Source organism: Zalophus californianus, chromosome 7 (assembly GCF_009762305.2).
Source record: "Zalophus californianus isolate mZalCal1 chromosome 7, mZalCal1.pri.v2, whole genome shotgun sequence".
NCBI lineage: Eukaryota > Metazoa > Chordata > Mammalia > Carnivora > Otariidae > Zalophus > Zalophus californianus.
Window position 1 is genome coordinate 132,633,578 of NC_045601.1, and position 26,445 is coordinate 132,660,022.

General features: G+C 45.7%; 1 protein-coding gene across 10 annotated transcripts in view; it reads left to right on the forward strand.

Moving 5' to 3' along the window:
* Positions 1-26,445, forward strand: part of PHACTR1 (phosphatase and actin regulator 1) — a 551,155-nt gene that overhangs the window by 474,306 nt on the left and 50,404 nt on the right. For all 10 annotated transcript variants that reach the window (XR_003521322.1, XM_027601439.2, XM_027601442.2 and 7 more), the window contains one exon: positions 8,666-8,987. Coding sequence is in view for 9 of the 10 variants with exons in the window: in XM_027601439.2 (XP_027457240.1) it covers positions 8,666-8,987 (322 nt within the window). In the remaining variant the exon portion in view is untranslated. The remainder of the gene's footprint in view (positions 1-8,665; positions 8,988-26,445) is intronic.

Here is a 26,445-nt window from a genome sequence, read left to right on the forward strand (position 1 = left end):
TTGGGTCCATGCTTCTTGCAGTTGTCCATCTCTAGAACCTTCTTCCTGTCCTTTGTACCTGTCTTGCAGAAGCCTCAGGTTCCATAGCTCAGTTATCAGTTGAACACTGCTCTCCTCCCCCGGTCTCCCTGGGAGCAAAAGCACTTATCCTCATCGCTGCAAAATCAAACCATATAATGGGCTTTTGTGCAGATGATTTGTAATCTCTAACAAAATGCCGATCTCAACAGGTGTTTGTTGTCATGATATAGGGATACCTAGAGTTGTCACTCTTTAAGAGCAGTTTTGTGACAATGAATAATGTGTAATTTTACTTCAAAAAAAAAAAAAACAACACCGAATTTCATGCCCTGCGAAGATGACGGGTGACCCAGCTGTGACCCCCACCCACTGCCCAGCATCTCCATCCCCGTGAGGCATGTTCTTCCCTCCTTGTTGTCATCTGCCCAGATGGCCTTTGGAAGGGGTAAATTAAAACAAAACATTTTGTTGTGGAAAGTGACTCAGAAACAAAATCAGGTGCTGGTGACGTGTGTGCTATCATGGCCCTCAATTTTAGGATTCTGGAAGGTCTCAGGACATGTTTGTCACAAACATCAGGTGGTCGTTGGTTTCCACGTGCCAGCCTGGCTTGGGAGAGAAAGCCAGGCTTATGGCATGTAACACAAGTCACTTCTTTGTTACTTGTTTCCCTCCACACCATTCCTCTTAACTCAAGGGGTTGGTCGGCACATGTGGCCTTTCCAGGCATGGGACCAACGAACTTAGAATCCCTAGGATGGTCTGAAGGAATTGACAGAACTCATGTGAGCATCTTTGTTTGCAGCCAGGGGGAATCTGATTCCGGGCTTTGGTGACTCTGGACTCTTGTTTTAAGTTCTAAGTACGCTTCATAGAGTCTCTTTATGTTCTTGGGTTGAATGCCTGTATCTATAAAAAGGAGACCAGAGACTCTAACCCACTGAAACCAGGTTGGCAAATGGCTGAGAAATTGTTGCAACACCCTTGTTCATTAAGACAGTAAGTGCTACTCTCATTGACACGTGCTCGGATGCATCCTCAGTTATACATGGGCTTTGACAGTGGGTGTTAGTAAAAAAAGAGAGAAGAGAGGCTAGAGGTGTGTGCCGTTAGCCCACACTGGTTCTGTTAGAGACTGCGGTCCTGTGGCACAAGAATGGACCAGAGAAGTAATCTGGAGTTTTCCTTCCCTGGTCTGAAGTCATAAGCCAGAGCTGTGTCATGTTTGGAAATAACAGCCTTCTTGGGTTTTATGGCTCTGTGACACTCACAGTTTGAGTTTATTCTCCTTGTTCTCTGGAACTCCATCAACATAGACAGTTTTATGAATATAACTGCATCTCGATCAGTCTGGCTCCCGAGGGACTCGTGCATTTCTGAATCAGCAAGCAGAGAGCTTTGTGTTTGCCCCCGCAGAACCAGCCACTGCCATCATTAGAGATGCAGGAGTCAGAGTGTGTCCTCCAACAATCCATAAATACCATGCATCCCCTAGATGCAAAGTTCTTTTATTCATCAAGGTGCTGTTGAGGCAAAGGAGACTTTTTTTATCCCTGGATTTTTAGAGGTAGAGTCTGAATCCCAAAAAAGGTGAGCTATCTTTCCCAAGCCATGGAACAGCCGAGAATCTAGGTTCTGTCACTCCCAGTTCTGCGTCCTTTTCCACTAGCCCTCAATGCTGATGCAGGGCGCCATGCACTGGAACAACACCCTGAAACCTGGAAGGCCTCGCCTTTTTCTCTTCCTGCAGTGCTTTGCTGCAAGCAGGGAAGGCTGCCGAGACCATCCTTTGGAAGCTCTCTTTCCCGTTATTGCGTTCACTTTCAGCCAGTTTTTCACCTCCCTACTTAGAACCACCACACACTAAACCACCAATACACCAGTCGCTGTCTTGGCTTCTTGTGTCCCACCCCCGACAGGAAGTCTCAGGCTAGGGGACGCTCACAGGAGTCGCAAGAGTCCCGTGAGTAACCGGCCAGAGGGATGCCGTGCTCGGCAGATTACAAAGTGTGTCCACATCCTCTAGTCTGACCCGCACGACAACCTGTGGCAGAGGCAGGGAATATATTATTTTCTCAGGATCAGTGAAGACTACATCTGTGTAGACATTGATCCATGTACTTCTCTGGGATGGCTCAGGCCCATGCCAACACAGACCTCAGACTGGATTTCAGCCCACCAGTCCCTGTGAAGCTGTGTAGACATTAGTCCATGTACTTCTCATAACAGACAAATGAAGTAGGTTATACTCCCTTTCTACAGATGAGCAAACTGAGGCTCAGGAAGGCTAATGTCTTAGGCAAAATGACAGAGCTTCTTGGTCTTGGAACTGGGATTATACTCCAGCTCTTCTGAGATCTAGCCCAATGGTGATTTCACAGGCCTCAACCTGCAAAAGAACAGCCCCCCACAGGCCCTGCTCAGCCCTCAGAGAGCAAGCACGGGAGCTGAACCTCCTCCAGAAGGCCCTGGGCACTTGTCCTCTTCACAGAGGAGCGGCCCTGAGGGGATAATTTCTCAGCATGGGTGGTGCAGGGCTCCCTGGGGTCTTTGTCAAGATGCACATTCTCATTCAGAAGGCCTGGGCTGGGCCCTGAGACTCTGCATTTTTGACAGGCTCCCCGGAGGCTCTGCTACTGCCAGTCCTTGGACCACACTTTGATTAGCAGAGCCTTAGGGTAGGAGAAAGTAGTCGTTAAGTTCTACCTCTTCCCACGGCTCTCAAGACATGATGAGAAAGAAAACCAGCAGATGTTTATGAAGCACCTGCTATGCGCTGGACCCAGCTCCTTGTCAGCGACCACGAGGGGAAGAGCCGCACCTGATGTCATAAAATTAATGCATCGCTTACACCTACTGCAAATAAAAATCGTCAGCAAGTCAAAAAAAACTGAAATGGATTAAATCGACTGTATGTGAGATGCTGTGACAAAGGGAAATACGGGGCCCATGAGAGCCTAGTGGTGGCACCTTCCCCCTGGGGAGGCTGAATGACCTTCCTAAGGAAGTCATTCCCATCATCATGGGATGATGAAAATGACAGCAACCAGGAATAGAGCTACTATTTATTAACAGAGTGCCAGGCACAATGCCACAAGTGAATGCACTTTATCTTACGTGATTTGTGCAATAGGCCTATGACATCTTCATCCCCATTTCACAGATTGGAAAACAGAACATCAAAGAGATCAAGCAGCTGCTGTTGCTCTCAGAGCTGAATTAGTGCGCGATTTTGTGGTTTATCTTCTGTGTTTAGTATGACAAACTCTGGTAATGATCTTGTGCCACTTAATCTGGTAATAACTCGGGGCACTTTCTCAGTGTGGTCTCTACCGAGGTCAGAGTGATCTGGGAGCTTCTCTACGAAGCAGACTCCCAGACCCCGCTGTAAACCTACTGAATCTGAGTCTCTGAGACTGAGGCTCAGGAATTTGCCTCTCCCAAACCTTCTCTATGAGGTTGGTTGAAATCACTGCCGTAAGAATTTGGCATCTTGGAGAGAAACGGTGGGGTCATGCAGTCCATTCCCAATCTATTCATCTCAGTCTGTCCTTGTTACAAAAATGTCAGTGCCTCTTTAATCAGAAATGAGTATTGGGTGTATGTTTCCTTTGTTGTTTAATACACGCATACAGTACACATAGGACATATGAAAATCAGTAAGAAGGAAACAAGAGGAATCTGATGCACTGAATCAAGTCGGTAGGAAAAGCTAAACATATGATTAAGTATTGCTTGAGACAAAATTTTGAAGAAAGGCTCTTTAGGCAAACTTGTCTGAAATGTACTTAAAGTATTCTAAAGCAAATAAAACAGAAAAAATGCACCCACGAGGATCTAAGAAATCTTTTCATCCACAAAATGCTCATCCATAAGTGATTTTTATAAATATAAAATTAAACTGGAAGCGCCATTAGACAAATTGGTTTTAAGACAAGTCCCTTAATTGCAAATGTTAGATTTAGACAAAGCTAGTCATTAGGTGAACAGATCTTAGACAGTGTAGCTTTCAGTACATTGGTTTCCTGCAAATTAGTCTTGTACTTTTTATATGTGGGGGGCATAGAAATAGAACCTGGAGACCGTGCCGCTGACCACTCAGGGTGGACGTTGGCCCAGGGGCTGGATGGAACAGATGCATCATATCTCCGCCTTGGGCAGCATTGTACTCCAAGCAGGTTAGCCCTCCCAAATCAGTGATTCTCTCCGATTCTTTCCTCTTCCTCCCTGAATATGGTGAGCACCTGGGAAGCATTTAAAATCTAAACACCTGGCCCCGAGACTCTCATTCAGTAGGTCAGAGGTGAAGGCCAGGAATACAAACTTTTAGCCAAGCATCAGGGGACTGTCACAGGTGGTCCAAGAACTCTGCTTAAGAATTAGTGCTCTTGGGCACCAGGGTGGCTCAGTCGTTAAGCGTCTGCCTTCAGCCCAGGTCATGATCCCAGGGTCCTGGGATCGAGCCCTGCATCGGGCTCCCTGCTCCACGGGGAGCCTGCTTCTCCCTCTCCCACTCCCCCTGCTTGTGTTCCTGCTCTCGCTATCTCTCTCTCTCTGTCAAATAAATAAATAAAATCTTAAAAAAAAAAAAAAAGAATTAGTGCTCTTGGGGTGCCTGGGTGGCTCTGTCAGGTGAGCATCTGACTGTGGATTTCAGCACAGGTCTTAATCTCAGGGTCGTGAGTTCAAGCCCCGCATCACTGGGCTCTGGGCTAAGTGTGGCATCTACTTAGAAAAAGTAATTAATGCTCTTTTTTGTTTTGTTTTCAGAGAAAAGGACAAGAGTAAGAGGTTGAGTGGTTTTCAAACATGGCTTTTAAAAGACACAAACCTTGGCATTCCCCCCCCCCAATCCCACTAGAATCCCTGACAGGGGTGGGAGGGTCTGCATCAGTCTGAGCCTAATGCACCCCCAGGGTTGAGAACCACGAGGCTGCAGGAGTCTGGGCTTCGCTGTGCTCCACTCTGGGCACCCTGAAGGGAGAGCAGAAGCACGCATGGGAGGAGCCATCCCAATGCATTTGGCCTTAACCAGGAGCAGGAAAGCCTGCAAGGGGGGGAGTTGGGTCTTTAGTTGTGCTTTGAAGGGTGAATGCCATTTTGATCATTGGGCAGGGAGGGTGTTTCAGGGGGTAGGTGTGACAAAGGCCCTGAGAGAGGATGAGCATGGTTACTGGGAAACCCAGTGGGGAAGCTGGCCTGTCCAGAGAGACCAGAGTAGCCAGGGAGATGCAGAGCAGGAGGCACCTGCTGGCACTGGACGGAGCTGGATGGCCCGCAGCAGTGACTGGGGCAGGGAGTCGTGGGGGGACCTCCAGCGTGATGTGTGCTAGAGGAAGATTTCTGGTGTGGGGTGCAGATGTATTAAAAGGGTGGACCCTGTTACCCACCCTACAGGAGGAGATGAGGTCCCAGACTGGTGCAGTTGTCAAGGGGGGCAGAGAACACAGAAGTTTGCGAAGGACAAAGATAAAGCGATAGAAACTCAGAATGGCAGATGGTGTGTAGATGGCTCCAGATCTGTTATGAGCAATGACTTGGTATTAAGATATCATGAAGATATAAAAATAGACACTGAGAGTTACTAAAGATCTGGGCTGCCTGGGCCCCCTCCCTTGTCTACCATGTTGGAGAAAGATGGGGATTACAGAGCCAATTCACTGAAAGCCAGTAATTCCACCTGATTTTAACCTTTTCCCCAATTTCCTCCCTTTTTACCAAATCTGCTGAGCTAAAAAATTATTTTAAGTAATTCATCTTCATTTCCTACCCCTATTTAATCGATGACCGTGGGTAGTGAAACAACCAGAAAAGAAACACAGGCAGGAAAAGAGAAAGGGGTCCTCCAGGACCCCAGCATCTCTTTTCTCAAGCAATGAGAGTAACCATGTCCACTAATTTGGTCATTACCTCCTTGCCTATTCCGATAGAATTTTCTGGCATCCCCTTGGCCATTTTCCTAGTGAAGAAGCCAGGTAAGTTTTACTGCAGAAGTGGTGGCAGGAAGCAAGAAGGTGGCAGAAGTGGTGGTCAAGTGTGTGCAGGAAGGTGTTAGCTTAGCAAGACGGTAGAACCCAAGGTAATGACCGTTCCTTCCCAGAGAGACGGTTCCATGCTGCCCTTCTGCTCAAGCAAGTGAGCGCCTACCTGCCTTAGATAGACAGCTAGAACACAAAGGAAGGAATAACGGGTAAAGGTTCTTAGATAGAAACCCTTAACACGTCCAGACACACTGCATTTACTAGGGCTGCGCAAAGCCTTCCAAGAGCCAAGGGAGTGGACCCTTCGGTAGCAAGAACTGGACACGGGGTGAGTTTCTGCCTCTCAGCCACTTTGGAATGAGCACCCTTGGTCATGCCCCTGAACGTGGTTAGGTCACTTTGTATCCTGTGCGTGGGGGATGGTGACAAACAGGATGAGCCTTTGGGGAGGAACATGAGGGAGCCCCATGGTTATGACCGGCTGGCATTTTGGCCTTGGGGAGCAAGCTTATCAGGCCCCCTGGAAGTATGAAGCTTCCCTGTATCAGCTGTAGGATCCACTATTTAGTGTCCGTATACCCCCGGCTGCATGGTCCTAAAATTGTTTTTCATTTTATGCTCATGTACCTCCCCTCCCCCTCCCGGAGAGTATCTATTTCTAGGGGAAGAAGGTGGGAAATCATCCCACCGCAGAGCATCAGAACATCAGCTCATTCTCTAAACATGTTGTGAGCCTCTTGCTGTGTGCACTGGGCGCCGTACAAGATGCTAAGGAGAGAGTGACACATTATTCGAGGTCCTGGTTCTCCAGCAGAGGGGACAGCTGTGTAAACAGGAAGCGCCACTCGGTGTCCTCAGAGCCCAGTGGCATCGTCCGCAAAAGCGAGATGATAATGTGTCTACATCACAGGCTCGCTGTGAGGATTAAAGTGAAAAGCACTTGGTATCTGGCAGGGGTAAGGGGCGGCTAGAGTTCTTTCCCCCATCACTGTGGCCACCATTGCTGTGGGCGCGGACCCACCTCACACCCACAGGAGGTCCACTGGGTGCGGAATGGAAGGAGTGCTATAATGACCCAGGAAGGCTTCTCGGAAGAGGTAATTTTTGAGTTGGATCTTGAAGGGAGAGGAGGAGTGGACCCAGAAGACAAAACAGAGAGGAATATTCCAAACTGAGGAGGGAATGTAGCAGAGGCCCAGGGGTGTGCGAACATCAGGTAGTTTGGGGAACACGAGATGGGGGAGGCTTTGAGGAGACCGGGGGGGACCACGACAACCCATGTGGAGAATGTGAGGGACAAAGGCCCCCCCCCGCGAGATTTAGGGGAGGGTGGAGACTGAATTTGTGGGCCAGGAAATAAGGAAAACCCACAGGAGAAAAGCAGTAGGTGTCGTAGGAGACCCTGATCTAAGGCTTTTCAGATATGATAGGAGAGGCCGTTTCTCATAGGGGAACCAGAGCAAACTTCAGGAGGTAAAGTGTGGGCATAGAGAGATGAGCTGAACAGCACACAGACCTTGGAAGGCTTGGATGACGCATCAGGAAGGTGGGCTTTATTTCTAGGCCATTGGTGGGGTTTAAATGAAGGTGTGACAGCAGATTGGTGCCCTCAGGATATCACTTCGGTAGAACTGTGGGGAAATTAAACTGACGAAGGCCACACTCAGAGTAGACAGACAGATGGAGAAAACTCTAAGGCCTCTAGGAGCAAGATGCAGAGCCCTGCGATCCTCCTGATGTGGTTACCAGGTGGGAAATCAAGAGCGCTCTGACACGTGCCATACAGCCTTCCCTTCCCCCACTGTGCCCTTCCTGACCGAGCTTCTCCCAGGCCAGCCTGCAGCCCACAAGACTCAACCCTGCCCCGCACCTGTGCTAGATCATCTCCAGGTTTTTGCAAGGTTGTCCCAAAGGTGGCCCAGGGGCTGGTTTGTCTTGCAGCTCCCCTGAGTTTGGAGCATCCATGGGAAGCTTCAAAACCACTCTCCTGGAACCGAGGGGTGCTGGGTGTGTGCAGGTTCCACCAAGGCCCACGAGTGCCTGTTGGAGCTTCCCTACAGTTCAAATAACCCAACTCTGGATGCCACGTGAGTGGGCCAACCAGCCCAGCCACTGAGCTCAGACCTCATGGAGGTCAAGTGTGGACAGGAAGAGAGATGAGCTGCACAGCACACAGTTACTTGTGGAGGGACATCCTGTTCGTGGACTTGAACCTAGGACTGGCTTCTAGTCCCATGCCTGTTAGAAAGTGCCAAGTGAAAGGATATTTTCACATGACAGTGGCAAAATTGTAGACAATATGGCGTATCCTAGAAAGGGTCTCTTTGAAGTTCCATGGGTTTCCAGGAACAGAAGAATGCACTGCATTCGTCCCCCCTTCCTGCTGCCAGTGAGCCTTACTTAGCCTGAGAGCTGCGTGACAGAGGTCGCCAATGCCTGGGTCCCCGAGGACCCTTGATGTGGCCAGCCCACTTTCGGCAGGAACTAAGAATTGGTGGGTACTTGTTGAGGGGCACTCGCCTTGCTGGTGGCCTCAGTTGGTGCATTTTATCTCAGGGCCCACGGCAGGGCCCACGGTCCCAGGGTGGGCGCATATGTGAGGGTCTAGGTTTCTTCCCGTGCCCCCAACCTCACAGCTGCCTCTTGCCCTCCTTGTGCTACAGATCCTGGCGGCCCTGTGAAATTGCCTTGTCTGCCCGTCAAACTGTCGCCTCCACTACCTCCAAAGAAAGTCATGATCTGCATGCCTGTTGGGGGGCCAGACCTCTCCCTGGCATCCTACGCGGCCCAGAAGAGCGGCCCGCAGAGTGGGGCCCAGCATCACCACACGGTCCTGCCGTCCCAGATCCAACACCAGCTGCAGTACGGCAGTCTTGGCCCGCACCTCCCCTCCACCACCGGCTCCCTCCCCATGCACCCCTCTGGCTGCAGGATGATCGAGGAGCTGAACAAAACGCTGGCCATGACCATGCAGAGGCTGGAAAGGTAATTGGTGGGGGAAGGGGAGGGAGGGCTGGGGGGGGTGGTCTTGGCTCGGTGGCCCGGGCCGGACAGGGGTGGGGGGTGGCGATTGGGGATCTGACCGTGACTCAGAGGTGTAAAGACCAGGGTAATGGCTCATCCTCGCTGGGGGAAAATTTGGAAGTAAAATCAGACCAAAAACTCAGTGTCAAGGAAAGTGTGGAAGAAAAAAAAAATAGTATTGTCAATTGACAAACTATAGAACAATCATATTTATTAGAAAGAAAATGTAACATATATGTATACACGCGTACTCCAAAAATAGCCTAATACATATGTATAAATATATAAGTAATACATAAACACACTAGTATGTATAAATATATTAATATATTTAATATAGATTTTAAATATAAATATTTAATATAAGTTAAATACTTACTATAAATATATTAATATATGTACTTACATATAAATATATCTAAATACATAAATATATATAAAGAGTAATATATATGTGTTATATGTATAACACATATGCTTCTATTAATCTTAACATTTTTTGAAAGCATATATATATATGTATATAATTATTAATAGTGGTTATCCCTCAGGTGGGGAGATGGGAGAGAAATTCTTTTATATTCCATATCTTTCTGTACTGCTACTTTTTTATTTTATGTGATTGTTTTTATGATGGAAAAAGACAGGGACGCCTGGGTGGCTCAGTCGGTTGAGCGTCCAACTCTTGATCTTGGCTCAGGTCATGATCTCAGGGTCGTGAGATCGAGCCCCGTGTAGGACCTGAAGGACTCGTTCTGAATTGTTCGTGCTGTGTGTGCGCGTACGCGCGTGCAAATACTACCCCACTTCTCCCAGATTTCCCGACATGATTCCAAGGCATGTTGCTTGCCCTAATTCCCTAGTACAACAAGAAGAAAGTGTTGCAGTCCGCTGTGCGGGATGTGTCTGAGCTTGGGACCCTGAGTGCCTGTCCCGGAGTAGTGACAACTGTTAGTTAGCTGGGTCCTGCCGATGGGAAAATTGCAGTCTGAAGGTCCTGCCAGTCACCAGGCAGAGAGCCAGAGGCAAGACGGACATGGTCAGGAGCTTTCTGTGATAGTTTCCAGACTCGCCGCCAAGTTTTCTGTGTTTGGGCTATATGTAATTCCAAGGGGAAGTAGTTGTTGCTAGGAATTCTGACTCGATTGCCAACTAATATTTTTTTTTTCCCCCTCGCTGGAAAAAAGATTTCTTTGGCCCCTTGGCATCCTTTTCAACTACTGTTACTGTTAATAAAGTAGTTGTTTTCAATTTGGATGGCACTTTTTAGTCTTTGATATATCTTTATTATCATCTTAATCTTCACATGACCTAGGGAGCCTGAATAAGTAGAGAAACTAAGGCAGGCTAAGTAAGTTCCCCAAGGCCAATTTCTCAAGAGTGGTCAGCAAACTGCTTGTTGCCCATCGGTAACAGTGGAGGTACAAAAATGGAGGCCAAGTTTTAAGACACTTTTATAGCGATTTGACAGAATGATTTTATGTCTGTTGAATCTGTTAATAAAAAAGGGTTTTGGGTTTTATAGATTTTTTATTATATTTTACAAAAGCATCAGTTTGTGACAGATTGAAAATTAAGATAGATAAACATACTGACCAAACCAGCCAACAAAACAGGTCCTTCCTCATAGATGTTTTGAAAAGCACCATCCTAGGTAGTAAGTCAAGGGGACACGTCCTCAAGCCTGGGTTTTCCTACTGCAAATCCAGAACTCTCCCTATAATGGTACAGCTGCTTTCCTGAAAACAGCTAAGAGTCAACATAATTTCCGATCTCCACACCTACTGTATGCCCAGTAAGCCTTTGTATCTCACAGGAGCTTTAATCAATTGAAAAAGATACTCGAGAGATCATGGTAGTTGCTAAATACGTTTCTACTAAAATATGCCATTTTCAAAGGTTCAGTGGGAAGTATTAACCAACAAGGGACACGCTGTTTTTTGGGTCAGTAATTTCTGTGTGTATTTGTAGAATATTTCAGTTGCATGTAGACCAGTGGGTAGGTCTATTGGACCTAAACCAGGTCATTTCTTTCCTGAAATGAATCAAAGAGAACAGATGATATTATGGGAAGAGGGGCAGGAAGGGCAACAGCATGATGTTGGCTGCTGGGCCAAGGCGATCCCCTGTGCTTTGTACCACCCTCAGGCTCTCATTACCTCCTGTCTCCCTCCTCTCCTGCCTTAGGTCAAGGTTACAGGGTTATTCAGATAGACCAGCCAGGACATAGAGAATTAACGTGTGCCTCACTCTAACAAGATCACCCTCCAGGGAAAGAGAGGCCTTCTTCCCAAACAAATAAAGATGGAGAGATTTTTCTGAGCGTCCCCATCTGGGTCTTCCAGAAGTCCTGGATGGATCCGAAGCAACGGTGTCACAGGCCACCTCCCATTAGTGCGGGATCTGCCACCATCTCTGGTGATGCTGCCCTCCTTTTAACTACCTACAAATGCTCCCGGTTGCCTGTCAACATGATTTCATCCTTGTTCTGACCAAGCTTAACACAGAAAGAAAGAATCGTTTCTCTCTTCCCTTGACAATTTCCAGTGACCCCAAAAAACACAGCAAGCAGGAAGAAACATTCCCGAGCACTTAAGCATGCCAGCCGCAAAGCCCCCGAGGTCTCATGGAATGTCACCTGTCAGGCCTCGGTGCATTCCTGTGGTCGGCTCCTGATGAAACACTGTAAGTCATGTGAAAATTAGATGAGGAATTAAGGAGGATTAATGCCGGACCTTGGGCCATAAATCTGAATAAATAGCCCTGTTGTCATTGGAAGGGACCATGGAGAACATCCAGGCAGCCAGCCCGCTGCCAGCCACAGCATGCCTGACCATTTGAACAGGGACCTCCCAAGGGCCCCAGAGAGCCCACCCCGTTGTCAAGAAGGTTTGATTATTACAGAGTTTCTTATATTAGGTTACAAGTTTTACTTCTCCTGACTTAGACCCCCTCAGTTCTATTTCTAGTCTTGCTTTCCTGTGAAAAGTTTCCAAATCTTTGAAGGTCGCTACCAGTGACTTTATTTAGGGCTTCTCTCTTCCACACTAATAATCCCAGGTTCCTTATAATAACCATTTATTGAGATGGTTTGTTTACCATCTTGCTTGTGTTCTCCCAAGAATGCTGTTCTGATTTGTGTGAACGAGTTCTTTTTTTTTCTTCCTTAATTTAAATTTTACTTAGTTAACATACAGTGCAATGTTGGTTTCTGGAGTAGAATTCAGTGATTCATCACTTACGTGCAACACCCAGTGCTCATCACAAGAAGTGCCCTCCTTCATCCGCATCACCCGTCTAGCCCATTCCCCCCACCCACCTCCACTCCCTACATCAACCCTCCATTTGTTCTCCATCGTTAAGAGTCTCCTATGGTTTGTTTTCCTCTACCCCTTACCATATGTTCATTTGTTTTCTTTTTTAAATTCCACACATGAGTGAGATCATAAGGTATTTGTCTTTCTCTGGCTGACTTACTTCATTTAGCACGATACTCTCTAGCTCCATCCATGTTGTTGCAAATGGCAAGATGGCAGTCTTTTTGATGGCTGAGTAATACTCCACTGTATATATATACACCACATCTTCTTTTTCTCTAAATTTTTTATTGTTATGTTAATCACCATACATTACATCATTAGTTTTTGATGTGGTGTTCCATGATTCATTGTTTGTGCATAACACCCAGTGCTCCACGCAGAACGTGCCCTCTTTAATACCCATCACCAGGCTAACCCATCCCCCCACCCCGCTCCCCTCTAGAACCCTCAGTTTGTTTTTCAGAGTCCATTGTTACACCACATCTTCTTTATCCATTCATCAGTCGATGGACATCTGGGCTCTCTCCATAGTTTGGCTATTGTTGATAATGCTGCTATAGATATGAACAAGTTCTTAATCATTACTGTAACCTGAACTTCCTCGATGACGCAAAGATGTGACACGTAGTTGGGCACTTACAGCATTGGCTCACCAGATTTGGGGGAGGGGTGCAGGAGGAGGGAACTAGAGACGAAGTTGAAGCAAACTTGAAGAGTGCCATATTTATTCAAGGTCACAGGGCTGCCCTCGGCAGGGCAGCCAAGCTGGAGGGGGCCCCGCATCACGGGGTTCCACAGTCTAACTGCTGGGTTGTCAGCCCAGATACCACTTCTTTTTGCCTTCAATTCCTCATCTGTAAACCAGGGGTAATAACACCACCACCAACCTCGTTAGGGTTGTTTGTGAAGAACAAGTGACTTCTTCCATCCAAATTCATCGTCCTGTTGCATGGCATGCCGTGAAAGTGTCCAAGAAACAGTGGTGAATGTTACACCGAATTACATAAAAATTCACCTCCAGTGCCCCTGAAAGGCACATTACAAATAGGTTTGATCTAATCTTATTGGAGATTTTGTGTCACTTTCCTGAAATGACATGGTCTTCACTTGTTTCCTTCCTTTTTTTTTTTTTAATATTTGATTCATAGTGTCTTTTTTGAAAGTGACATTTTCTCATTTCAGGTATCATGCAGTTTTTAAGATCCACAGTAAGCTCTGTGATCTAATTGACATAAGTCTTGGAATTCAGACTTAAAATCCTTATCAGCCACTAATTTTCTTTCTCATCTTACTTCACTTCGTCAGTTCCCTGTGCTCTGGCTTCCCTGTTGGTAAAATGAAGATAGGATCTGTATCCTTGTTGACCCTGAAGGAATTTGGGGAAGATTCTTAAGGACTTTAAAGAAGTCCTTCTTAATTAAGGAAAAGGGAAATTTGTCCTTCCAGTCTCTCAGGCCAGAAATCTTGGGGTCACCCTTGACACCCTTCCTTCTCTCGTACCTTACGTCTGAGGGGTTGGCAGATCCTGTTAGGTCTACACTGAGAATATGTCTTAGATGAGCCACTTCCCACCCAGTGGTCTGGCCTCCATTGTCCCTGCTGCCTGGTCTCCTGCCTCCACTCCCGCCCTTCAGTCAAACAGACAACATGTCACAGAAATTGGGTCTTGATTGCATTAGTCTGCTAGGGTGGCCGTAACAACGTACCACAGACTGGGTGGCTTAAACAACAGGAATTTATGTTCTCGCAGCTCTGGAAGCTAGAAATCCAAGATCCAAGTGTCCCCAGGGTTGGTTTCCCCTGAGGCTTCTCTCCTCGGTTCACAGACGGCTGCCTTCTCCCTGGGTCCTCACGTGGTCTTCCCTCGGTGTGCGTCTGGGTCCTCCTCTGCTCTTACACGACGACCAGTCATTTGGTTAGAACACCACCCCCACCCCCATGATGTCATCTTGCTCAGTCGCTCCTTTAAAGCCAGTCTCCAGAGGCAGTCCCATTCTGAGGTACTGGGATTAGGATTTCAACACATGAATTTTGAGGGGGACACGATAACCCCTAATAATAACTGTGCCCAAAATGTTTCCTTGGCCTTCCAGCGCACTTACGAGTGAAAGGCAAAGAAGGCCAGCACGGCCAGCATCTCCCTGCCTCATCCTCTGCGCCGCCCGCCCTCGCCCACCACAAAGGCTCTCTCGCTGGTCTCACAGCCTTGGACTGCCAGGTGCCCTGGGACAAAGGGCCTTTGTGCTAGTCCCTCGTTCTAGACTGCTCTTCCCTCACATATCCTCAGGGCTTCCTCCCTCACCTTCCTTGGGTCTGTACTCAGTTGTCACCTCCTCAGTGAGGCCCTCCCTGATCTCCCTACTTAACATTACAACCCTCTTCCCAGCGCAGCGTATTCTCCAGCCCCCCTTTATTCCTTTTGTAGCTTTTTTCCCCCATCTAACATCCTATACTGCTGGCTTTTCATTTTGCTTATTGCTTTTCTCACCTAATAGGATATACGGTCCACAGAGGTGAGAACTGTTTTGTTCCGGCTTGTATTCTGAGCTCCTAGAATAGGACCTCACTATAGGTGCTTAATAAATGTTGGAGTGAATAAACAAATGGATGGATGGAAGAATGGTTGGGTGGATATAGAGTCCTTGGTAGCCACTCTGGTTAGATTATTAATCCATTCCCTGCTGATGGACATTTAGAGTGTTCCTGATGTTCTTTGTCACTGTTGAGCTTTGAGTTCTCACAAAACACTCGTTATGTAAATATTAAGTGATGGTGGTGAGAACATGTCTTTAACCTTTTGTGTTTTTCTCATGATCCTAAAATTTGGAACACTCCCTGTCTGGAATGCACTCTCCTCTCCTCTCCACCACCCACTCCACCTTGTTTTGCAAAGCAAAATTCTGCTTATTTTTCAAGAAATACCAAGTCCTTCTTGACCCCTTCTCAGATGCCCAGAGGGAGCTCTGGCCTCCTTCTGGACTGCGTCTCTCAGCACACACCACCTCATGTTGTGTGTTTGTACGTATATTGTCTCTCAAATATGGGCAGGGACCAGCCTTGTCTTCCCACTCAACTTCCCGGTCCATCCTGGGACCTGTCGTGTAGCAAGTACTCAGCAAACATTTAGTAAAAGTGAATGTTATTAGGTTCTTCTGATCTTCGAATAGAAAGGTATTTTCATCTGATGTTTAATGTTTTCTTAGAAATTCCCTTAATTGTAGAAAGAAACTTTACTTGTGGGTACACTCCCCATCCTGTTGTTGAGCTGTTGTTGAACTATGTGAATTTTGATTTTGTAGATATTAGAAACAAAGTACAAGTGTCTTCCTTTAAAGTTACACATAGGGGGAGCCTGGGTGGCTCAGTTGGTTAAGCGACTGCCTTCAGCTCAGGTCATGGTCCTGGAGTCCCGGGATCGAGTCCCGCATCAGGCTCCCTGCTCAGCAGGGAGTCTGCTTCTCCCTCTGACCCTATCCCCTCCCATGTGCTCTCTCTCCGTCTTTCATTCTCGCTCTCTCAAATAAATAAATAAATAAAATTTAAAGTCACACATAGGGCTTTGCTTGTCACATTGAGTAGTATCGGACTTGAGTTCAAGATACTGTAATGCTGATGATGGACTTGACCCACTGAAGTTCATTGTCCCTTCATTTAATTCTCTTGCACCATATTCATTGTATATGATAAAATTGGGGAAGTGATCATCCATGGCTCTTCTAGCAAACTGCTGAGGTGTAGAGTTTCATATTGGATCGTCCAACTGTCTTCAGTATCCTCCAACTAAGACTAAAACTTAACTTTCAGAATTTTAGGAATTTATAGAGATCTGAAAAATAGGCACAAGCAGATGGAAGGTGGATGAAAGGGCATCCTGATAGATTAGAGGAAGGGGAGTGTATCAGCACGGGAGGAGTAATTGAAATCTCTGGGTTGAAACTAAAAAAAAAAAAAAAAAAAAAAAAAAATTCACATGTTTTCATTCCTATGATCACTCATGTGTGTCAATAATTATGTTCTTAATACTCTTTTATTTTCACCCGTTGGGTTTGGTTTAGGAAATTTTAAGAACCATACATTTAGTTCTAGAGAGATGCGTTTGCTTGCTATCTATGGGTCTTAAAGTGGACAAAAAAATACATCTCTAATAAATTCCGTTTTCCTCTACCTTTTCCTATCCTCAGAATCCCTCAACAGCTAGAACAGGAAAGCTCTAACATTTAAAAAGGAAAGTACCTGTGTTTCCCTAGCATCCATAAGATCGGTCCACAGTTTTTTACTGAGTACCTTTTCCGGACCAGGCTCTCTCTGTGCGGGGCCCTGCAGATAGAGCAGTGAACCAGGTATGGAGGGCTGCTGGCCCCAGCGGGGTGTGGAGTCTGCTGGGAGCATAAACTGGGCGAGTCAGGGAGGGGGACGACGTACAGCAGGGGGTCAGCTTCGTAGGCGGGCTTCTGGGTGGGCTTTTCTGGAGAGCTGCATTTCAACTGAAATCCAAAAGATAGGAATGACCAGAGGAAGAGGGAGAAAGGAAATGAGAGAACATTCTAGGCAGATGAGAAGAAGGAGTGATACAGACTGTCTCCAAATGGGTGGTGAGATGTTTATGAAAAGGCAGGAAGTTGGCAGTTATTCCCCCAAGTCTGTAGAGGACCAGTCATTGAGAATGAGAGAAATAACGGAAGATTGTAATCCGACCTAAGGAAGGATCCCGGAACCGCTGGAGAGGGTACTGGAGGTCTTCAAGAAGGATAGGTTAGGGGCGCCTGGGTGGCTCAGTCGTTAAGCGTCTGCCTGCGGCTCAGGTCACGATCCCGGGGTCCTGGGATCGAGCCCCGCATCGGGCTCCCCTGCTCCGCGGGAAGCCTGCTTCTCCCTCTGCCACTCCCCCTGCTTGTGTTCCCTCTCTCGCTGTGTCTCTCTCTGTCAAACAAACAAATAAAGTATTTTTTTTAAAAAAGGGGGAGGGGATAGGCTAACAGCTGTCTCAGATGCTTTACTCGTGTACTTCATAAAGGAAAACCTAATGGGGAGGTCATTTGCTCAGGGCCTGTCCAACTCTGTAACCTTGTGTGAGATAGATTGAAGTAGGTTGTTAACGCGACTGTGAATGTTTCTAGAAATAGAATGATTTTTTTTTACCTCTTCCAGGATATTAGTTGTGCATCTGGGTTAACAAGTCCAGACCAATGATGGTCAACCAGATGCAGGAAGGGTTCCAAAACCATCTTGAACTCTTCGTAATGTTTACTGAATACTGCATGCCAAGTATTTTGGTATACACACAATTAATAGCATCTGTGATCTTTCTTTTAAAATAATAATTTTTTAAAGATGTATTTATTTTAGAAAGTTGGAGCAGGGGAAGGGGCAGAGGGAGAGAGAGAGGGAGGGAGCGAGGGAGGGAAGCAGCCTGCACACAGTGCGCGGGGCCCAACGCAGGACTCGATCCTACAACCCTGAGATCATGACCTGAGCCAAAATCAAGAGTCGGGTGGTCAACCAACCGAACCACCCAGGCACCTCTGAAATAATATTGATAAGTTTAGGTATGTGAATAGCTTATTTTGTTTGCTTATAATATCCCCATTTTTATATTTACACCTTAGCTGGGGATTAAATTTCTACCTGTCAAGAATTCCTGAAAAAGGAATAATTTCAACTTTGGACAGAAGAAATTGAAAACAGTAGCTCTTCTCCCCCACCCCGCCCAGGTTCCTTCAATCCCTCGAATCCTATTATTCCATAATTACTTTTAGACCTTCCAAAGAGCACAATTCATTTATAATCCTAGTATAAATACATTCCATGGTGACAACTACTTTTTTGCCATGTGGCCTCCAGGGTCACAGGAAATTCTAAAGAATAACTCTTGGTCTTGGTCGTGAACTAGATGATTTCCAAGGTTTCTTGTAGCCATAACAGGCTAATTACCGTGTTGGCTTGTGCTAAGAATGCTTCCATCTGCAAATCAGAGTGTTCCGTGATGATAAGCAGACACGCATTGGTGGCCTGGCAAGAATGAAACCAAAAACCCAAATGCCATTTGCTTGTGAAGTAGCATTTGTTCGAAGAAGTTCAGGGTTTTGTTCATCATCTGTGAAACTGCAGACGTATTTAAGTGAAATGCATTTCCAGGGAAGGATTCTCTTTCTTGTATCAGTGACCATTTGTCCCTGACCTCTTGAGGCCAGAACTGGCAACTTCTTACTTTAGGTCATTTCTTTGATTGTGAGGCACAGATTTATCTGTAAGTGGCAGCACGTCGTTATTGTTTTATAATGTAACTGTGATTCCCAGGGGCATGATGTGATTTTAGTGCAAGGTGATGTCACTGTGAGCAGGACGGATCCTCCCCTGCAAGGTGATGAGTAAACTGCTTGGGGGGTGGGGCAGGTTAAAATGAGACTGTATAAACCACTAACATCTTTTGAAGTCTTAAGAGGATAAAAAAAGGAAGTATATTTTCAAAAGACGGAGACTCTGCTCCTGATTTCCTATGTGCATCAGTAGAAAACCTGCTCTTGCCCATTGCGTGACTGTTGATTCTTTGATCTTCTCAGAAACCATTGTCCAGAAAGATTCTTCAGGCCAAAAACAACCAAAAAGCTGAAGGAAGTGTTTTTAATAAATTCATGGATAATATCCATAATGACTGGTTTATGATGTATGGTCGTTGCTTAAGTGCATCCCTAGTTAAAACACTGACATTTACAAAGCACAGTGCACCAGCATTATCTCTGAGAAAACCTATGAGGTGGGCAGATAAGGTGTCTCCATTTAACCGATGAGAAGCCAAACCAAGATGTACAGCTAGCGAGTGACCCAGCCGGGTCTCAAACATATGCCTCCCCTCCCGGCACCAACATCCAGCCACGCATGACCTAGGACCCCCGCTGATGTGTGCTGATGGAGTTTCTGCTAGAAGGCCACCACTGCTTGGCTCCTCCATCAGAACTGGACAATGCTGGGAGGGATGGGCTGTTGGTCAGACTCTGTGGGTCTTATGGTTTTATTTCTCCCATCCTGAAATCCCAGGCAGGATTTCAGAAACGTGGGGCCCTGGTCCTTGGAAAGGGCAGAGGAAGGGATTGTGAATGAATTAATTTAAATTCATCACCACTCCTGGAAAAAAAAAAAAAAAGAAGCTCCAAACACATTCTCCACTCAGGAAGGCTCAGTGCCCTGGTCTATATATAGAACGGCATAGTTTCCTGCTGACTAGAGTCCAAGAAAAAAACAAAAGCTCTAATGTTGAGTTTCTTATCTTAGAAGGCCACGATAAAACATACAATGCGTGCCTGCTTGCCTAAAATGAAGCTGATTAACTGTTTTCTTAGATTTCAGTGGTTATTTCTGTCATTCTTCAACCTCAGGCCCTGCAATTCGTAGCATAATTTCTTACACATTTTTGGTCCCCAAGAAGAAAATTGTTTTCTCTCCCCTCTGCAAGCTCTCTAACTCACGCACACCACATTACAAGAGCTGTTCCTTTGGAAGTTTCATTTCATTTTCAGTGTTATATTTGTAGATAATAAATTTCCTCTGTCCTTTGAGGAAATTAATGTCTTTTTAAAAACTTTAACAAGCACTGCATCTGAAATCCAGTGCCAGAAAGCAGTATCTCTTTATTACACATTTTTCTTTAGAAAGAATGATGGTTCTCAAGTTTTTTCAGGGAAGATGAGGATTTAAAATAGACAGTGATTTTTAATTTCAAAACCTGTCCCCGATTTCCTAAAAGAGTATCGGAGGGGTTTGATTACCTGTAAACCCCCACCCGTGGATGAGGCCCAGGGCCCTGCCGTGCCTCTGCCTGTTACCATCTGACAGAGATAGAGAGATGATATAGAGCTCTCTTGAAAAGAGACCAACTGTTGTCATGACCCGGAATTGTTGTAGATGTTTTGGCGTTCATTTCTCTATGATTTATTAAAAGTAAACTGCCTCTCCCTCACCAGTAGTAAACATGATAGGTTATAAGATAGTCTCTTAATTTTCAAAGTTGAGGGATTCCTTAGAAACATGCAACTATTTCAATGGTAGGAAAATGGCAGAGGGGAGGTGGATGATAGGAAAATGGCGGAGGAGAGGTAGATGGTAGGAAAATGGCGGAGGGAAGGGGGCTGGAAATTTGAGGGGTGCCTTTGTGTTCCCAATCTGTGTGTCTCCTACTTGGCTTAGTAGAATCAAAAAGGAGAGTTGAATTTTCCAAAAAGAAGACTTGCTAAATGTTTTTCTTGATGGAGACAGGACTGAAGGAGCAAATGAAGCTTTTCGCTTCCGTGACATGTCACGGGGACATAATGAAGGAGAAGAGAGTTTAGAATATATGCTTTTGCAGATTTAGGACTGCCCTTTTACTCTCAAGCTTTCAGAATTTTTCTGTTTTTACTGTGTCTGTTGTAAGTAGTATGCGTCCTGTTAAAACAGGTCAATTTTTCTTTATTCTTCCCTGTTGGTTCATTTTTTTCACGAAGGAAGATACCATTTTTGGTCAATGAGGACAAAACAGAGCCCACATCCTTGTGGGCTTACCTTTTAGGGGAGGAGACCCATGAATGATGTAACGTGCTATGAAGTGTGGACCGGACACTGAAGAAAAATAAGGGAAACAGGAAAAGTTGATGGTGAGGCCTTTCTATCCTCCGTGAAATAGGTTATTAATGTGGCCACAATAAACCCATACGGTCCCCCTTTTTAGTGACAACACGCCATGATCCATGGTTGGATTATTCAGCCTACTAATTGTCTCCCCTCTCTTGTACCCTCTTCTGTCTGCACACCTACTCACCTCCAGCCCTGTGCTACTCACGTTAAAACTCTTATGCTGACTGAGTCTAGAATTCAAACCTGCCTCTCTGTTCCATAGTAGCCTCAGAGGCTCTTCAAAGCAAAGCTCATAGCAAAAGAGCAGTTGGGTTCTGTGAGCATCTGTTGTCCTTGCTTTGTGCAAAGTGCATTTCCTAGTCAGCACGTACGCGTACCAGAAAATCCTAGGCGTCAAGGCTTCTCTGGGAGAAGACAGCAGGATTCGTGGAAAGAACACAGGCTCTGGAGTGAGAAGACCCAAAGTTACATCCCTGCTGTGATCACAACCAACGTGATCACTTCCCTCATTTTCTCGGAAACATAATGCCCTCATCCATAAAATCGAGATAATAGCAGTATTCTTCCTTACTTCGCAAGTTTTGGTGAAGAGTCAATGAGAATGTTTACAAAGCACTTGTATAGGACCCTTAAAGGACCATATGTGTTAGCTATTGCAGTTGTTTTGAAAGATGCCCCGCTCCTTCATCCTGAGTGGTGGAGCCCCTGGTACTATATTTAATTAGTAGAATCGAAATACTCCAAAATGGCACAGCTGTCCGTCTTGTGAATATCATGGAATGCTCATCCCTATGACATTTGCTGGGAAAATCACATCATTTGGAGCTAGGTAGATGGAGAACAGAACCTCCTCTTTCTTCCACCCCTGGAGAATAATTTAGGGCCTTGGTGTTTATTTAAATTCGTTATAGAATGTCCAATAAAAAGAAACTTTCTAGATTCCATCTAGCCCAACTATCTTATCTTATAAGATGGCCTAACTCTGGACAGTCTTAATGGAAGTAGCCTGACAGGCTGTGAGTATAGAATTGGAAAATGTAATGACCTTAAGCTCTCTCTTTCACCTGTTCTGTGCTCCCGTAGTCCTGAAATGGAAGGCACCGTGGGTACCATGACACCCTTCCTTGTGGAGATCTCTGTGCCTTATCTCTTTGGATTATTTTCTTAGGGGAAAAAAAAAACTCTCGGTCATGATTTCCAAAACCTTAATTCCCCTTTTGCAAGGATATTTTCCATACAACAACAAGACTCTAAAGGTCACAGGGATGGTTATTTTAGTGAATTAAAGGATGGGAAAACACAGGGTGGCCTTGTCTGATTCCAGGGGACTTCAGTCAAATATTTGACTGACTTTTCCATCTGTTCCAAAACCATGCACAAAAATGGGGCTGAGAGATGGAGATCACTGATAATCACCCTCTGTCTGTGATGCTTGTGGTCCGTGGGGCAGGGGGGAGGTGCTCAGACACGTAATCGTAACATAATGGGACAGATGCTGTAACAGAGCTAGGAGCAGAGCCTTGGAAGCACAGAGAAGGGCCTGGTGTCCACTGGAAAAATCAGACAATTTTGCTTGGAAGAACTGGCATTTGAGCTACCCCTGAAGGGCGGGGGAATGTCCCAGGCCAAACTCTGAGGGGATAGTTCTGAGCCTGAGCAATGGCAGGAGCAGAGGGAGGAGGCAAGAATTTCGAAGTGTGCTTGGGAAGCAGCGAGTAGCCTCGTGTGGCTGGAACGCTGGGTAGGCGGTGAAGAATGGGAACAGATAAGGTTGGAAGGGAGCGTGGAGCCACCTCATGGGGCGCCCCCTAGTTCATGCCAGAGGGGCTAGAGTTCATTGAGGTGACAGTGAGACCCTTCGGAGGTCTTAATTGGGAGAATTACATGACCAGATCTGTTTGACAGCCCTAGAGAGGGTGGGGAAGGGAGGGCTCTGGAAGAAGACAAAGTTCAAAGTCATAGCAGGGATTCTGCTTCTGCGTAGGCGGTGGTATTGTGACATCAGTAAGGGATAAGGTTCTGCGGTCCCTCCTGCCTGAGTCCAGTAATGTCTGCAGCGCTCCAGCAGTGACCTTGGCCTTGTGCCTCGCTCTTCCTCTCTGAAACGGGGATAACAGTAGTACCTCTCCAAAAGGGTGGTTGTGAGGCTTACGTGAACCAATGCATGGCACAGGGTGAGCATTTAAAATGTTAACTTTTGTCCTCTTTGCTTGCAGTAATGCAGTAAGAGTAAAGGCAGGCTCCATCCAGGAGGCTAGGATGAGAGGCTTTAAGTTTACCTGCAGTTTTCCTTCCCAGTCAGCTACTGGGGAGAGGAACAGTGAACACAAACCATAGGCAACGAGATCCGTTTGAATTCCAAGCAAACCCAGCACTTCATCCCAAGGAGTTTTGATGTGAATGGTCTAGAACGGACCTTATTACATGAGTCAGCTTTTCCTCAGGGAGTGTGACAGGTACTCTGGAGGGCATGGTGACTCAGGCCACCAGAGTGTCATTTTGTAAATCACTGGCCTGGGCAACATGGTGAGAAAAGCTGGCTCGCTCAAGAGTGTGCTTGGAGCTCTTGCATTAGTGGAGTTACTGCTCAGGGACTGGAGCAGGGGTGCAGAGAATTTATTTGGCGGACGTCAAACAGCGTCAGTGGGATGGTTCCACCCCCCGAGGATCAGCCTGGAACATAGCAAGTCAGGAACTCAGGAGAAAAGATCTGGACGGTTCCTAATCATCCAGAGAATGCTGCAGATTCCTGATGGTCAATGCCGAGGTTGATTTGGAAGAGACTCACGTGGTACAACTCGGAGGAAGCGGCACGTAGCAAAGCTGTTGTGGATATTCTAGGCCAGTGACTCCCAAAGGTGCAGTTTTGCCCCCACAGGACATTTGGCGACGTCTGGTGATATTTTCGGTTGCCACAACTGGAGGAGATTCTGCTGGTATCTTGTGGGTAGAGCCCAGGGATGCTTGCTGAACACCCTACAATGCACAGGACAGACCCTCACCCCAAAGAACCATCTAGCCCAAATGTTAATCATGCCAAGGTGGACAAAATCTGGTCTAGGCCATTATTTAACCAAAATGTGATATATGCATTTATTGGTAGTACATTAGTTGAGTGTAGGAAAACTTTCTATAAAAGTTTTAATAGTCATATTTATTTTAACATAAGTTATAAATGCATAGGCTTAATTAGCACATAAAACCTATGATTATAAAGGTAGGGCTTAAGATGAGGCTACAGTGGTGTTCTTTTAAACATTGACTTAAAGATACAAAGTGAAAAGAGTATAAATGGACTTCAACTATGGCACACACACACACAAAAAAGTGAGTGTGGGTATGATCGAGGTTAGGAAATACTGGTTTAAGCCAGAGGTCGGAAAACTCTTGTTTTTCAATTGGCTGTATTCCCCAGGCCGTACCTTCAGCCCCATGACTTCTTCGTTCCCTAACTGAAAGCTTGTACCTCCCTCTCCCCTTTGTCCATTTGTCCAGCCCCCCCATGCCCTCTAGCAGCCATCAGTGTGTCCTCTGTATTCATGGGTCTGTTTCCTTTTCTGTTTGCTTCTTCATTTTGGTTTTTAGATTTCCCATATAAGTGAAATCATGTGCGTATGTGTCTTTCTCCATTTAACTTATTTCACTTAGCCTAATACCCTCTAGGTCTATCCATGTTGTTGCAAATGGCAAAAAATCTCATTCTTTTTAATGGCCACACCATATTCCATTGTATCCATACACCACATCTTCTTTATCCATTCGTCTGTCCATGGGCACCTGGGTTGCTTCCCTATCTTGGCTAGTGTAAATAATGCTGCAATAGACATGGAGGTGCATGTATCTTTTCAAAATAGTGTTTCCATTTTCTTCTGGTAAATACCCAATAGTGGAATTACTGGACTGTAGGTAATTCTTTTTTTGATTTTTTGAGGCACCTCCATACTGTTTTCCACAGTGACTGTACCAGCTTGCATTCCCAGCAACCATGCACAAGGGTTCCTTTTTTCTCCACATCCTTGCCAACACTTTTTTTTTTTTTTTTTTTGCCATTTCTTGTCTTTTTGATACTAGCCACTCTGACAGGTGTAGGGTGATATCATTGTGGTTTTGGCTTGCATTTCTCTGACGATGAGTGATGTTGAGCATCTTTTCATGTGTCTCTTGGCCATCTGGATGACGTCTTTGGAAAAATGTCTATTCAGGTCCTCTGCCCATATTTTAATTGGATTGTTTGGTTTTTTTGGCATTGAGTTGTATAAGTTCTTTATATACTTTGGATATTAACACCTTATTGGATACATCATTTGCATATATCTTCTCCCATTCAGTCAGTTGCCTTTTTGTTTTACTGATGGTTTCCGTTGCTGTGCAGAAGCTGCTGCTTCTGGTGTCGTCCCAGGAGTTTAATTTTGCTCTTGTTTCTGCTGCCTTAAGAGGTATAGCTAGAAAAATGTTGCTTAGGCCAAAGAGAGTCCTGCCTGTGCTCTCTTCTGGGGTTTTTATGATTTCAGGTCTCATAGTTAGGTCCTTAATCCATTTTGAGTTTATGTTTGTGTACAGTGTAAAAAAGTCGTCCAGTTCCATTCTTTTGCATGTAGCTGTCCAGTTTTCCCAGCAGCGTTTATTAAAGAGATGGTCTTTTCCCCATTGTATATTCTTGCCTCCTTTGTTGTAGATTAAGTGACCATATAAGCGTGGGTTTATTTCTGGGCTCCCTATCCTGTTCTGTGGATCTGTGTGTCTGTTTTCGTGCCAATACCCTACAGCCTTATAGTGTATCTTGAAATCTGGGATTATGATACCTCCCAGCTTTGTTCTGCTTTCTCAAGATTGCTTTGGCTTTTTGGGATCTTCCAGGGTTCCATACAAATTTCAGAAAACATTTTCTGATAGTTGAGATAGTAAAGATTTGAGGCTCTATTGCAACTACTCAACTCTGCCATTTTGGAGCAAAAGAGGCCAAGAGAGTCAACATGATGAGGTCGTCCGATGAGTCAACAGAGGAATCATCAGATGAGGCCCTTCACCATCCTGACCATTACAGCGCAGTGTCTAAATGAATCCTTTAAACCCAGTGCCCAAGGGCAGCCTGACTGTGGCAAGGTAGAACACTATTACCTATCCTGGTTATAGTAAGATATAAAATACTTATATAAAGTAATAATGCTCTCTTCTACACATTTCCTCCACCTTACATGTGTACCGTTGGGTTCGTGATTAATCCAAGTACACAGTCTTACCAGTACCCCAATTCAATTTTTAGGTATAGCATATATTGAAACAGGATGAGTTCAAATTCCAGTGCCCTTCTTTACTACCTGTATCCTCACAGGCCTGTTCATTACCCTCCCAGAGCCTCAATTTCCTGCTTAATAAAATGAGGATAATGACATTTCTCCTGCAGAGTTGTCATAAAGATGAAATGAGATATCGGGGGGCGCCTGGGTGGCTCAGTCACTAAGCGTCTGCCTTCGGCTCAGGTCACGATCCCA